The sequence below is a fragment of the Elephas maximus genome, chromosome 3 (assembly GCF_024166365.1).
Source record: "Elephas maximus indicus isolate mEleMax1 chromosome 3, mEleMax1 primary haplotype, whole genome shotgun sequence".
In the NCBI taxonomy this organism is placed as follows: Eukaryota; Metazoa; Chordata; class Mammalia; order Proboscidea; family Elephantidae; genus Elephas; species Elephas maximus.
Window position 1 is genome coordinate 98,122,323 of NC_064821.1, and position 14,817 is coordinate 98,137,139.

At 46.7% G+C, this 14,817-nt stretch overlaps 1 protein-coding gene across 1 annotated transcript in view; it reads left to right on the forward strand.

The window, feature by feature from the left end:
- MROH7 (maestro heat like repeat family member 7) overlaps positions 1-14,817 on the forward strand; it is a 60,997-nt gene that overhangs the window by 37,374 nt on the left and 8,806 nt on the right. Inside the window, exons 14-17 of the mRNA XM_049879352.1 lie at positions 2,351-2,488; positions 4,108-4,222; positions 13,544-13,684; positions 14,568-14,747. Coding sequence (XP_049735309.1) covers positions 2,351-2,488; positions 4,108-4,222; positions 13,544-13,684; positions 14,568-14,747 — 574 coding nt within the window. The remainder of the gene's footprint in view (positions 1-2,350; positions 2,489-4,107; positions 4,223-13,543; positions 13,685-14,567; positions 14,748-14,817) is intronic.

Consider the following 14,817-nt stretch of genomic DNA (forward strand, 5'->3'; position numbering starts at 1 on the left):
CATGCCTGGGTATAGCGGAGCTCTGCTGACATCTTGATTTCATCGTATGATACTGACTTTGGACTTCTGGCCTCCAGACCTGTGAGAGAATCAATTCTGTTTTAAGCCACTGTATCTGAGGTACTTTGTTACGGCAGCCCTAGGAAACAACTACGCTGAATTTGGAACCGGAGTAGATCACGGTGTTACAGACTCCAGCGATGAAGAGGAAAAGCTCAGAGAAGCTGACAGGTGCCCACAGGTGGTTATGTCATTCAGTGAGGAGAGGCGAGGCTGGTCAGGGGATGAATGCAAGGATTAACTCTACTGACCCAAGTCCTGTCACATCCGACTTTGGGTTGAAGGGGGAGAGAGGAGTCCTAGTGGAGTAGCCACCAAAGGCATGGCCATCCAGTCTCTGCACCCTGCAACAGCTACAGGCTTTAAAGCAGCCTCATGTCGTATCACTGACTTCTCCCCCCAATCCTAGGAGAGGGAAAGGGAGTGAGTATTTCAAGGCGGCCCTTGCTCAATGTCGCTGAGGAAAGCCAAGAGCTTTCCTGGAAGGTAAAACTTGTAGAGTGGGTGTTTAAGGACAACAGAAGAGCCGCTACACCACCGCAGCCTTCTTCCCCAGATGTCAGCTCTGCACTTCACAGAGCAGCATGGCATCACTTTTGGCTATTACAAGCATATCATTTGAGGGTGAGTCAGGGAGAAAGGAGATGCATAAGGTCATTCTTGTTAAAATTTGGAACCCAGTTGAGGAAATGGAGAAAGGCTGGAGAGGACAAACTACTAACGATGTCATTTTGTGTTCAGAAGCTCTTGCCTAAATATATATACTCACCACTGAGAATGAGGACAAGGAGTCTGTGTAAACGTGACTGTGTGAAGCCTTCTGAGCTCCTGAGCTCAACGCTGTCCCCAAGCCAGTTAATGAGAAGGTGACGAAAGCTGTCCTGGAGATGGAGACCCTAGAAGAGCATGCACAAGCTGCTCATCCTGTCATAGTTAAAGGTTCTGGTTCTTGAAATTGAAGGGAATAATTATTCTTTTCCAAATGAAAATGTATAATCTCAGCTTAGCCATTCAGCCAGTACTTGGAGTTTTAGGGGCAAGGGAAGAGGGTAGAGATGGGAGAGTTGGGGAGATTGAGCCCCCAGGCTGTTTGGGTGGGCAGCACTTACAGCGTGCCTCTGTGTCTCCATCTTCCCTTCCTTCCTTTTCTCTTTCCTCCCTTCCCTCCCTCTCTCCCTGTCTCATCTTCTTCCTTACCTTCTTTTACATTTTCTTTCTTTCACACTTTCTTCCTTTCACCCTTCCTGCTTTCTCTTTAGCGTTGAACCCTGGAGCCATTGCTGGTAGGGGCTGTCATGGGCTGAGTAGTGTCCCCCTAAAAGTCATGTCCTGGGACCTGTGAATGTGGTCTTATTTGGAAATAGAGACTTAGCAGATGTATTCAACTAAAAATGAGGCCATACTAGATTAGGGTAGGCACTGAATTCAACGACTGGTGATATCATAAAAGAAAGGAGAGGGAGATTTGGATATAGAGACACAGAAGAAGAACAGGAGAGAAGGCCATGTGACCATGGAGGCAGAGATTGGAGTGATGTTGCTACGAGCCAAAGAGCAGCAAGGATGGCCAGAGCCATCCAAAGCTGGGAAAAGGCAAGGAAGGATTCTCCTCTGGAGTCTTCAGTTGGAGGATGTCCCTGCTGACACCTTGATTTTGGACTTCTAGCCTCCAAAACTGTGAGAAAATAAATATCCGTTGTTTTAAGCCACCCAATTTGTGGTATTTTGTTATGGCAGCTTCAGGACCCGAACACAGGGTCTATTATTGACAGCACATGTTTCAGTTAGTCACCATAAGGGTGGGATGATTCCAAAGCCCTGGCCTCAGGAGAAGCTTGAATTTTCACACTGGGACAATGAGTGTACCAGTGGGGGGACAGGACTGTCCCCCAAGGTGCCCACCCAGCTGCATGGGGTCAGTCTTGGGCTTGAGGGGAACAACAGATGGGAGTGGAGGGTGAGAGTAAGGCAGAACCTGAGACACCCAGCTGCCCTGGGGAGGGGCAGACTTCTCCCTTCAGCAAAACAAGGTTCTGAAGAAAAGAGAGTGGAAGCAGTCTCCAAAGGGAGGTGAATTTTTCTTCTGTTTACTCTCTTGTTCTCAAAGGGAATATTATTTTTTAAAGCAACCCTTTATGGGTACACTGAATGCTGTATCTGACAATTAGCGCGGTGGAGAGAAGCTTGCAGGGCCAGACGGGAGCTGATGGTGAGAGAGCCCCGGGTGGAAGGCAGCCCGGCCTGCCTGGGACAGGGTGGACATGAGGTCTCAGCCTCCTTGTCTTGGCAGCTGGGTGGTGAAAGTGGTGAAAACCCTGCTGCTGAAGATGGGTTGCTCCTATGAGGCCACCTTTCTGGAGGACCAGGGCGGCTGGGACTTCTTGAAGCAGGCTGAGAACCACCACCGTGGAGTGTCCTTGCTGGCAAGGTGAGGCCTGAGGATGGGGGACCGCCACGGGCAGGGGTGGGAGAGACCCCAGGATCTTCAGACAGACTTGGGTTTGCATCTTTCTCTGGGCTGGTTTCTTCTGCTCAGTCTATAACCTCTTCTCGACAACAGGGAGAATATGGTCTATCTCGGAGGGTGGTTGGGGATCCAACAGATGTGAAAGCTGGCCCAACACTCTACGGATATAAACTCTGGTTGTAATGGTTCTGGCAATTGCAGAGCACTTTGATTATTTACAATAATGCTTTCTCACCGCTTTATAGAAGTGGCTGTTTACCCTAGCAGTTAAGGTTGTGGGTTGGGGTAGGTCTGCCCTGTCTGAACCCCAGCTCCCTGCTTATCAGCTGTCTGACCTCGGGCCAATTACTTCTCCCCAGCCCACGTGTCAGTTTTCTCATCAGTAAAATTGAAATAATAATAGCACACGTCTCAGAAGTTCGGAGTGAGGAGTAAACAAATTACGTGTAAAGTACTTAGAACAGCTCACATGGTAAGAGCTGAACACGTGTTATCTTCTGTTATCATTATTATGATCACGGTGGGGCAGGGATTAAGGCACATTTTGCAGAGGAGCATACCAAGGTCTAGACACAGGCAGTCCTGTACCCAAGGTTACACGACTAGGAAGTGATAGAGCTGGAAAATGACCTACTGACCCCAGATCAGGACTCTCCCCAACCACACACAGACTGTCATGGGGTCCTGGGCAACTTAATTTCTATAATGTGGCCCCTGAAGGAACCAGCCTAGTTTCTTAGTCCTGCACCTTGAGTGCCCAGGATGGTGCTCTCCTTGGAGGTCTCAGGATACAACAGTGCTTACTGAGCACTTACTATGCTCTAGGCACCATGCAAAGAGCTGTACATGGATTACCCATTTAAGCCTCACCATGACCAATGAAATAGCACTACCATTATCCCAGTGTTATACATGAGGAACCTGAGGCCCAAAGAAGTCAAGAGACTTGCCCAAAGTCACGCAGCTAGTTTTGGGGCAGGATTTGAACCCAAGCTAACTAACAGGTTCCCAGCTGATGCTGATACTGATGCTGCTGGCCCCAGTGTTCCACACTGAGAACTATTGGCTTAGTAGAATAAATGACGAAACTTGAGTGAGGAGTCCTGCCTGGGCAGGGGTCAAAGCTCTGCCATTTTCCAGCTCTGTACGTATGTGTGTGTGGGTGATCTTAAGTGGCTCACCATCCAAGCCTCTGTCTCCTCATCCAGGAAATGGGGATAATAATAGTAACCTGCCTTGAAGGGTAATGGTGAGGATTGAATGAAGTAACAATGTGGAAGCGCCTGCCTGGGCCTGGCATTAGTGAGCGGTTCCTCACATGCTCTCCTTCTGTCTCTTTTCCTGAAGTGGTCAGGTACAGTCAGGGATCTTAAGCCTGTCTCTCTTACTGATTTGCTCTGGCCCTCAGTTTCCCCATCTGTAAAACGAAGCGGTTAAACTAGATGGCCTCTGAGATCCCATCCGGGGGGTCATCCTGGGAACGCAGGCACCCAGGTGACCCTGGCTTGCCCATGGTGTCGTGAGCAGGTCCCCCTGAGCCCAGAGAGCCTGAGGGGCCTGCCTCCCACTCCCACCCCCAGGGCTATGGTGCACTACTCCTGCCAGGAGCTGTGCCGCATTCTCTACCTGCTCATCCCACTCCTGGAGCGAGGCGACGAGAAGCACAAGATCACCGCCACCGCCTTCTTTGTGGAGGTACCAACTGGGCCACTGGGCATGGGGTGGGGGGCTCTGTACGGGCCTTCCCCTGAGCATAGGCCTCAGTTCCACTACTGGTCATTTCTCCCTTGTGAACAGTTCTTGGCAGTTTACAAAGCCTTCCCTCAAGCATGATTTCTCTTGCTTATGGAGACCCTGTAGGTCTCCTTCCCTCCTCCTTTCCTCTTCTCTCCTCCCCTTCACCCCGTTCCACTCTTCCCAGACCCCCTAGCATCGCAGGCAACAGCCAACTTTTACTGGACTCCAGAGATACAAATATTAATTTAACTCCGCCGTGTCCTCGAGGAGTTCTCGGTGCAGGGGAGACAGATGACACCCTAATCACAACCTGAGGTCCTAAAGGGTGATGATGGGGGAGCCCAGGCAGCGGGGTGGGGAGAATAGGAAACTTGGGGTGTCATCAGGGAGGGCTTCCTAGAGGAAATGACATCTAAGCTGAGTGTGTATGTGGGGCAGAGGCTAGAGAGAGAGATTCATAATAAGAGATGAGTCCGGAGAAGTTGATAGAGTCAGACCCAGAAAGGGAGACTAACCAATAATAATGTTATGTTGTTAGATACAGTCCAGTCAGTTCCAACTCATAGCAGCTGTGTGCACAACGGAATGAAACTCCGCTCAATGCTGCACCACCCTCACAATTTTTGCTATGTTTAAACCCATTGTTACAGCCACTATGTCGATCCATCTCCTGGAGGGTCTTCCGCTTTTTCCCTGACCCTCTACCTTACCAAGCATGATGTCCTTCTCCAGGGACTGGTCCCTCCTAATAACATGCCCAAAGTCTGTGGGACAAATTCTCACCATTCTCACTTCTAAGGAGCATTCTGGCTTTATTTCTTCCAAGACAGATTTGTTCATTCATCTGGTAACATCGTAATTCAAATGCGTCAATTCTTCTTTGATCTTCCTTATTCGTTGTCCAGCTTTTGTATGCATATGAGGCAATTGAAAATACCATGGCTTGAGTCAGGTGCCCGTTAGTCCTCAAGGTGACATCTTTGCTTTTTAATGCTTTAAAGAGGTCTTTAGCAGCAGATTTGCTCGATGCAATAATACTTTGTTGATACCTTTTTTAAATTGTACTTCAGATGAAGGTTTACAGAACAAACTAGTTTCTTATCAAACAGTTAGTACACAGATTGTTCTGTGACATTGGTTAACAACCCACGACATGTCAACACTCTCCATTCTCAACACTGGGTTCCCTATTACCAGCTTTCTTGTTCCTTCCTGCCTTCCAGTCCCTGCTCCAGGGCTGGTGTGCCCCTTTAGCCTTGTTTTGTTCCATGGCCTGTTCAATCTTCAGCTGAAGGGTGAACCACAGGAGTGACCTCATTACTGAGCTGAAAGGGTATCTGGGGCCATGCTCTCAGGGTTCCTCCAGTCTCTGTCAGGCCAGCAAGTCTGGTCTTTCTTTTTGAGTTAGAATTTTGTTCTACATTTTTCTCCAGCTGTGTCTGGGACCCTCTATTGTGACCCCTGTCAGAGCAGTCAGTGGTGGTAGCCAGGCACCATCTCGTTGTTCTGGACTGAGTTTGGTGGTGGCCATATGGTAGATGTGGTCCTTTAGTCCTTTGAACTAATCTTTCCCTTGTATCTTTAGTTTTCTTCACTCTTCCTTGCCCCTGAAGGTGTGAGGCCAGTGGAGTATCCTAGATGGCTGCTCACAGGCTTTTAAGACCCCAGACGCTACTCCCCAAAGTAGAATGTAGAACATGTTCTTTATAAATTATGTTATGCCAATTGAGCTAGATGTTCCCTGAGATCATGGCTCCACAGCCCTCAGCCTAGCAATTCTGTCTGTCAGGGAGTTTGGATGTGTGTATGGAGCTACCCTGACCTTGCCTTGTACAGGTTGTGCTGGCTTCCCCTGTATTGTATATTGTATTACCCTTCACCAAAGTTACCACTTATCTATTGTCTATTAAGTGTTTTCTCATTCCCACCTCTCCCCTCCCTCGTAACCATCAAAGATTGTTTCCTTTTGTATGTAAACCTTTTCATGAGTATTTACGGTAGTGGTCTCATACAATATTTGTCCTTTTGTGATTGACTTACTTCACCCAGCATAGTGTGTTCCAGATTCATCCATGTTATGAGATGTTTCACAGATTCATCATTGTTCTTTATTGTTGTGTAATACTCCATTGTGTTTATCTTCCAAATTTCTTGGCATAGACCAGAAAGCATTTCCAGCATTGCACCCGTTTGTTGAAATATCTCATTTGGTATTCCGTCAATTCATGGAGACTTGTTTTTTGCCAATGCCTTCAGTACAGCTTGGACTTCTTTCAGTATCATCAGTTCTTTTATGAGCCACCTAGAAATGGTTGGGTGCCAACCAATTCTTTTTGGTATAATGACTCTGTATTCCTTCCATCCTCTTTTGATAACTTTCTGCGTCATTCATCTTTATATATTGTCTTTTCCTCTTATTCATTGTTGTTGATTTTGTTTTTGCTGAGTCTTTATTTTTTTTTCTTGTATTTTATTTTGATGAGTAGGATTATTTGTCTCCTTCGTGGTTACCTTAATATTTACCCCTATTTTTCTAAGTTTAAACCTAACTTTTATTTCTTTATATTGCCTTAACCTCCTCTCCATATGAAAGATCTGTGACTACATTTCTTAGTCCCACTTTATTGTTTTAATGTTGTCTTCATTTACATAATGACATCGTTGTTTCCCTGTTGTATTTTTTTTTTTATCTTAATTTATTTTTGTGATTTCCCTATCTGGGTTGACATCTGGTTACTCTGTTCTGTGTTCTAGTCTTGGGTTGGTATCAGATATTATTGATTTTCTAACCAGAGAACTCCCTTTAGTATTTCTTGAAGTTTTGGTTTGGTTTTTATGAATTCCCTAAACTTCTGTTTATCTGGAAATGTCCTAATTTTGCCTTCTTATTTGAGAGACTGTTTTGCTGGATATATGACTCTTGGCTGGTAATTTTTTTCCTTCAATGCTTTATATAAGTCATCCTTTATTGCCCTATGCCTGCATGGTTTCTGCCGAGTAGTCCAAGCTTATTCTTATTGACTGGACTTTGTAGGTGACTTTTCGTTTATCCCTAGCTGCTCTTAAAATTCTCCCTTTATCTTTGGTTTTGGTAAGTTTGATTATAATATGTCTTGGTGACTTTCTTTTGAGATGCACCTTATGTGGAGTTCAATGAACGTCTTGGGTAGGTATCTCCTCATCTTTCACAATATCAGGGAAGTTTTCTGCCAACAAATCTTCGACAATTCTCTCTGTATTCTCTGTTATCCCTCCCTGTTCTGGTACTTCAATCACTCGTAGGTTATTTCTCTTGAGAGGGTGCCACACGATTCTTAGGGTTTCTTCATTTTTTAAAATTCTTTAATCTGATTTTCCTTCAAATTTATTGGTGCCAGGTGTTTTGTCTTCAATCTCACTAATTCTGCCTTCTACATCCTCAATTCTGCTCCTCTGACTTTCTATTGAATTGTCTAATTCTGTAATTTTATTGTTAATCTTCTGAATTTCTGATTGCTGTCTCTCTATGGATTCTTGCAGCTTATTAAATTTTTCATTATATCCTTGAATAAGCTTTTTAATTTCTTCAGCTGCTTTATCTGTGTGTTCCTTGGCTTTTTCTGAGTTTTGCCTGATCTCATTCCTGATGTTTTGAAGAGTTCTGTATATTGATCTTTTGTATTCTGCGTCTGGTAATTCCAGGAATACACCTTCGTCTGGAAGATTCCTTGGTTCTTTGTTTTGAGAGCTTGTTGAAGCAATCATGGTCTGCTCCCTCATGTGATTTGATATTGACTGTTGTCTCCAAGCCATCTATAAGTTATTATATTAGTTTACTTTATGTTTGCTTACTGTATCTTAGCTTCTTGCTTTGTTTTGTTTTTATATGTGTAAATAGGCTGTCTGAGTGAGCTAGCTTGATTTCTTTTTCCCTTTGAAGCTCTGATGTCCTTTCACCAGATGGCTAGAGCTGTTACCAGGTATATGAGCCTAGGAGTCCATTCACTTTTCTTGTATGGATTCAGCTCAGGTGTCCAGGTAGTTGGTCATCAAGTGTGTGGTATAGGCTCTGTCATACAGTCTTGGAGGGGCAGGGGTGATTGGTGTAGGTACAGGTATCTGGTTGCAGCAGGGGGTCATGCTGTGAACAAGGCGGGGGCTGACAACCATCCCCTGAGTGTCTGTGAGGAAAGTGCATCACTGTTCCCTAGGATGCACAGGTGGGTGGGTTCTGCAGCTGGACCATGGATGCCCAATGCTTTTGGACCAGGAGGTACCACATATCCTTGGACCCCTGTCACGAATGGCTAGTTGACATGGGTGGAGCCGCCAGTCCTTAGGCCCCTGATGTGGGTAGGTGAGGACCCTGTTTATTAGGCAAAGTGGTGTCAAACATCAAACACCCACCTCTCCACTGCACAGCTGAAACAGTTGCAGTCTACCAACAAGGGCCTATTCTCCTAAAATGGGCCCACACAGATCCATGCAGGGGGGAAATGTATTCAAGGTATTCAAAGTCACTGTTTGTGCCTGGACAGGAGCCGCTTCTGTACTGAGCTCCCCAGCTTAGTGGAGCTGGCAGATTATCTTTTCCCCCAGTTGTGAATTTACTCATTCTCCAAGTCCGGGAGAATGGCTCAGAGCACACTGCAGAACCTGTCTCAGGCTCAGGGAAATTGACAGCCACTGAAGCTGGCTTTGGGGCTGGGGGCACAGTAAAATAAGTGCAAGTACTTAGCTTTTGCTGAGAGCACCATTCTTCTCTGTTTCCTGAGGTGTGAGTAGGCTGTGCGGGTCTATCTCTCCCTAAGGAAACCATTTCTGGAATGCTACCTCCAGCCCCACTGTGGTCACTCCAGGGAATGGTACCTGAGGGTTCCTGGTAATTCAGGTCCGGCAGCCCCTCTCCGCTTCTGAACCATCTCTCCCTCCCTCTGATGCTCAGTCCATTTTCTTACTTGGCCTTTGATGTTCAGGGCTCCTAGCTTGTCATATATATAATTGTTCCACTTGTTTTTTTTGGGTCTTTGTTGTAAGAGGGATCACCAGAAACCTCTGACTACTCTGCCGTCTTGGCCCCACCTCATTCCTGCATCATTCAAGTTTTTGCCTGTAGAATCTTTCACTATTGCAACTCGAGGCTTAATTTTGTTCTTCAGTTCTTGCAGCTTAAGAATGCTGAGTGTGTTCTTCCTTTTTGGTTTTCTAACTCCAGGTCTTTGCACATGTCATTATTATGTCTTACTTTGTCTTCTCCAGCCACCCTTTGAAATCTTTTGTTCAGCTCTTTCATGTCATCATTTCTTCCCTTTACTTTAGCTACTTGACATTCAAGAGCAAGTTACAGAGCCTCTTCATACACCATTTTGGTCTTTTTTTTTTTTTCTGTCTTTTTAATGATCTTTTGCTTTCTTCATGTATGATGTCCTTGGTGTCATCCCACAACTCATCTGGTCTTTAGTAGCTAGTATCAGTCAAGTCTATTCTTGATATGGTCTCTAAATTCAGGTGGGATATACTCAAGGTTGTGCTTTGGCTCTTGTAGATTTTTAAAAATTTTCTTCAGCTTCAACTTGAACTTGCATATGAACAATTAATGGTCTGTCCCACAGTTGGCCCCTGGCCTTGTTCTGACTGATGATATTGAGCTTCTCCATCATCTCTTTTCACAGTTGTAACTGATTTGATTCCTGTCCATTTCATCTGTCGAGATCCACATGTATAGTAGCCATTTATGTTGTTGAAAAGAGGCATTTCCAATGAATAATTCATTGGCCTTGCAGAATTTTATCTTGCAATCTCCCATGTTGTTTCTATCACTAAAGTCATGTTTTCCAATGTTAATGAGCACCTACTATCTTCCAGGTATGCTCTAAGAGCTTTCCATGTATTGGTTCATTTAATCCTCACAATAATCCTACCAAAAAAAAAAACAAACCAAACCCAGTGCTGTCAAGTTGATTCTGACTCATAGTGACCCTATAGGACAGGGTAGAACTGCCCCATAGAGTTTCCAAGGAGTGCCTGGTGGATTCAAACTGCCGACCCTTTGGTTAGCAGCTGCAGCACTTAACCACTATGCCACCGGGGTTTCCATAATCCTACCAGGCAGGTGCTATTATATCCCCTGTTTTACAGAAAAGGAAATTGAGTTACAGATTTATATAACTTTCCCATGACTATGCAACTATTAAGCAGCAGATCCAGGATTCAAACCCAGACATTTGGGTTCTAAAACTTGCTCTCTTAACTACCTTCCTTGCCTGTGTCTTGTGACCTGATGATTGTGATGCAGGAGGATCCAGGTTATTCCCAGGGTCTATCCAGTGGTACTCAGAGGCAGGAGGCTTACTGCCTCCTTGAAAGGTAGTGAGGTTAAGGAAGGCTTCCTGGAGGAAGTGACATTTGAGCTTGCCAAGTAAGTCAAGTTTGCTAAATGGAGAAGAGGTAGCACTTATTGCATCTTTTGTGCCTTTCCAGCTGGACCGTGAGCCTGAAAGGCAGGGACCATGTCATGTTTGTGTTGTATCTCCAGGGCCAGTACAGGCCTGGCCCAGAGAGGGCCCCAGGCCATGGGGACTGGATGGATGAATGAGTGCCTCAGTGAATGCTCCGCCTGGCACTGCAGAGACCAGCAGAATGTACCACCTCTGGAGAGGACATGCCTGGGTCTTGGGGCCAGGAGTCCTGGGTTCTAGCCCCAGCTCTGCCCTGGCTCTACTTCTTATTTCTTTCATGACCCTGCTGAAGGAAAGGGAGAGGACCATTTCTTGAGGATCTACTATTTGCCAAACACTGTGCTAACCTCTTTCGTATTTTACCCCACTAATCTGGTCAGGAACCCTGCAAAGAAAGCAAATGCAATGCTCGTGTATAGGTGAATTAGGGGTATTTTTCAAGATCACACAGCTCAGGGAGTCCAGAGAGATTCAGACCACAGATTCCGCCTGACTCGCTCCTCTATCCTGGTCAGCCTGTTGTGTGGTGCACTTCTCTCTAAGCCTGTTAATGGGAGAGGATGTGGACCTTGCCAGACATTGAGGGTGCTTCCTAAGTCTAGTACAAGATCAGGGATCCTGGGCCTAGCTTTCCCTAACATCCTCCTGTAGCCCTGAGCAGCAGCCATCCCTTCTGGGACAAAGTCCTCACCCAGGCTCAGTCCTACATTTCCAGAAGAGGTGGCCCACTCCTAGCCAGAGCCATGCTTGCCCATTTGCTGTGGCACTTTAACATAGTGCAGCTGTCCCTCCCAGGCTCCCCTTAGCCCTCTATGCTGTGACTGTGTGTGTCTGCTTCCCCCAGCAGTGGGTGACCTCTCAGGGGAGCTGTGTGACCTTGGGTAAGTCACTTAACCTGTCTGCACTTCAGTTTCCTTACCTGTAATATGGGGATAATGAATTGCTGACCTCATATGGTTTTGTTGTCGCTGAGAATATACACAGCAACACATACACCAATTCAACCGTTTTTACATGTACATTCCAGTGACATTGATTACATCCTTTGAGTTGTACAACCATTCTCACCCTGCTTTTCTGAGTTGCTCCTCCCCCACTAACATAAACTCACTGCCCCTAAGGTTCCTATCTAATCTTTTGAGTTGCTGTTGTCAGTTTGATCCCATATAGATAGCTCTTAAAAGAGCACAATGCTCAAGGCAGACATTCTTTACTACTTAATGACCTCTTATGGTTTTGATGATTAAGTGAGTTCATGTAAAGCACTTAGAACAGTGCCTGGCACATAGGGGGCACCCCCATGAGTCAGCTATGTTACTGTTATTATTATTATTACTCATTTCTGTGTGTCTCATACCTGGCCCAGAGCCTGGTGTGGAGTATACCTGAGCTGCGGTTGTGTCTATAATGGGGGGGGGGGGGTTGGGGGCTAGGAAAGGTGGAGCTCCCCTTTCCTCCCTCCTTGGAGAACTTCCTGCCCCTCAAGTGTCCTGCACCCTCTACTCTAGCCCTCCCTCTCCTCAGCTCTTCCTTCCCATCATACAGACACACCGTTGCAATAGTGTCAGTAGTGGTGTAGATGTAAGATGAGGGAATGAAACTGTTTATGAGGATGACTCAGCAGGGACTGAAGACTACTGAGGCAGAGAGGGAGGTAGAGAGTGAGAAAGAAATGAGGGTAAGGGCCAATTTTTGGCTCAGACAATGAGGGGCTGGTGATGTTAGCCCTGCAATGGGGAACCCAGTAGGAAGAGCAATTCTAAGGAGGGAAAGGGACCGAGTTTCATGTTGGACCTGAAGTCATGATACAAATGTTCCCTAAACACATAGACCACAGCAGACCTCGTGTTAGGTAGAGGAATTCCAGGATGAACAGCCTGGCTTTTGTCCTCAAGGAAGCCCTCAGACTGATAGGGGAGGCAGATGTGAAAGCAGACGGGAACACTAAAGGTTTCCAGGTGCTGTCTCAGGGGGATGTTTGTGGCTCCCAGGGACCCCAAGAAGGGGCAGTCAGCCTGGGATGGTGGAGGGGGGACCTGAGGAGCAATGTCAAGTGTAGCCTCAAGGGAGGCTGAGCTTCAGATGGAGCCGTGCAAGGTGAGTGGGGATCAGAGTAGAGGTGGGAGTCCCTGCAGAAGGTCATCCTGCCAGCAGAGAAGGGACAAAACAGTCTGGGTCATTCAGAAAATGGTGGGCAGTTTAGGTAGAAGCTGGTTGGCTAGTGGTAAGAATCTTGGCTACATGATGGGCATACTGAGAATGAGGCCACAGAGGCAAGCAGGGGCCAGATGGCAAAAGGCAGTAGGGGGCCACAGAGGACTCACAGGAGAGAGTGGCATGCTCAGCTTTGCCATGAGGTGCCTGATGGCCCTCCAGTGGAGATGTCCAGTGAACTGCTGGTTTTCCAGTTCTCAAGTTCTGGGCAGAAGCTGAGACTAGAGATAGACATTTGGGAGTTATTTGCCTATTAAAAAAGCAAAGCTAACCAATGTCATACAACAATGTGTGTACTAACTGTTTGTTGAGAAACTAGTTTGTTCTGTAAACCTTCATCTAAAGTTCAATTAAAAAAAAAAAAGCATCTGTTGCCATTGAGTTGATTCTGTCTCATGGCTACCTAATGTGTGATGCTAGTTGCTCTATAGTTTTTTCTTGGTTGTAATCTTTACAGAGGCAGACGACCAGTGGCTTGCATTGTACAGTGCTGACCCAGCCAGCAGCTATTCATTCATGCACCATACCTGGTTTCCTGGTTATCCAACGTGTACTACCTTCCCTGGGGAGGGCAGTGGACCACTCTTGCCTCTTGGCCTTGTGAGTGATTACTCGTTTGCTCCCTCAGCTCCTCCAGATGGAGCAGGTACGGCGGATCCCTGAGGAGTACTCTCTGGGGCGGATGGCGGAAGGCCTGAGCCACCGCGACCCCATCATGAAGGTGCTGTCCATCCGCGGCCTGGTCATCCTGGCCCGCAGGACTGAGAAGGTGAGTGAGGGTGGAGAAGATCCTGGCCCAGCCAGGTTCCTGGCTGGAGGAAGGATGGAGCTTGGCCATCAGAGTCTCTCAGATGCTGGTGGCCAGAATCAAACCCTATCTCTGTCCCAGCCTTGATTGTCCCATCTATAAAATGGATGTTTTTGTTGTTGTTAGTTACTGTTGAGTTGATTCTGACTCATGGTGACCAGACATGTACCGAGTAGAGCTGTATTCCACAGAATTTTCAAAGCTGTACCTTTCTGAAGCAGATTGCCAGGCCTTTCTTCTGAGGTGCCTCTGGGTGGGCTCAAATTTGTCAAACTTTCAATGAATAGTCCAGCACTTAGCCATTTGCACCACCCAGGAACTATCCCTTAATAATCCTTTACATGCTTTATTCTTTTTGTAATAGTTTCTAATTCAGGTTTTCCAGCTCTGTATGTAGGAGGAGCAGGATAAGCGGCAGAAATGGCAGTAATTATTCCCATTTTACAGATTAGGAAGCCAAGACACATGATTAGCATTGAAAAAAATAGCTTTGTTTTTCTTTACCAGGCACTGTTGCAGCTCACGATGTAGCCAGGATGAAGGGGTAGGCCGTAGACTTAGAAAGATAACTCACAATTCAGGGCTGTGTCTACCTAGTGCCAAGGAAGGAAGCAGACAACAGAGGGCCTCAGGCGTCTGGGCCAGTAAGGAGTCACTGAGGCCAAAGAGGGCTTCAGCGGGGAGCAAGAGCTTGCATGAGGGCATTCCAGGCAGGTGGGATAGCATAAACAGAGGCCTGCTGGTGGTAATTTGTTCACCAAGTGCATATTGGTGAATCAGAGGCTGGACCTCCTACCTGTTAGCCCAGGTAGGAGCCTCCACCACAGACACTCCTGCCCCACAGACAGCCAAGGTGCAGGCTCTCCTACCCTCCATGGTAAAGGGCCTGCAGAGTGTGGATGGGCAGCTGGTGGTAGAGGCAGTCCACAGCCTCAAGACTATCTTCAAGGGGCAGGACCGGAAGCTTTCGGACAGCTCGGTCTATGTGGAGATGCTGCAGGTCCTGCTGCCACACTTCAGTGATGTAAGCAGCCGTTCTGGCACGTGTAGAGGGGAATGGGAGTGGTGGTGGTGTATGAAGGGCAGTTCTCTAC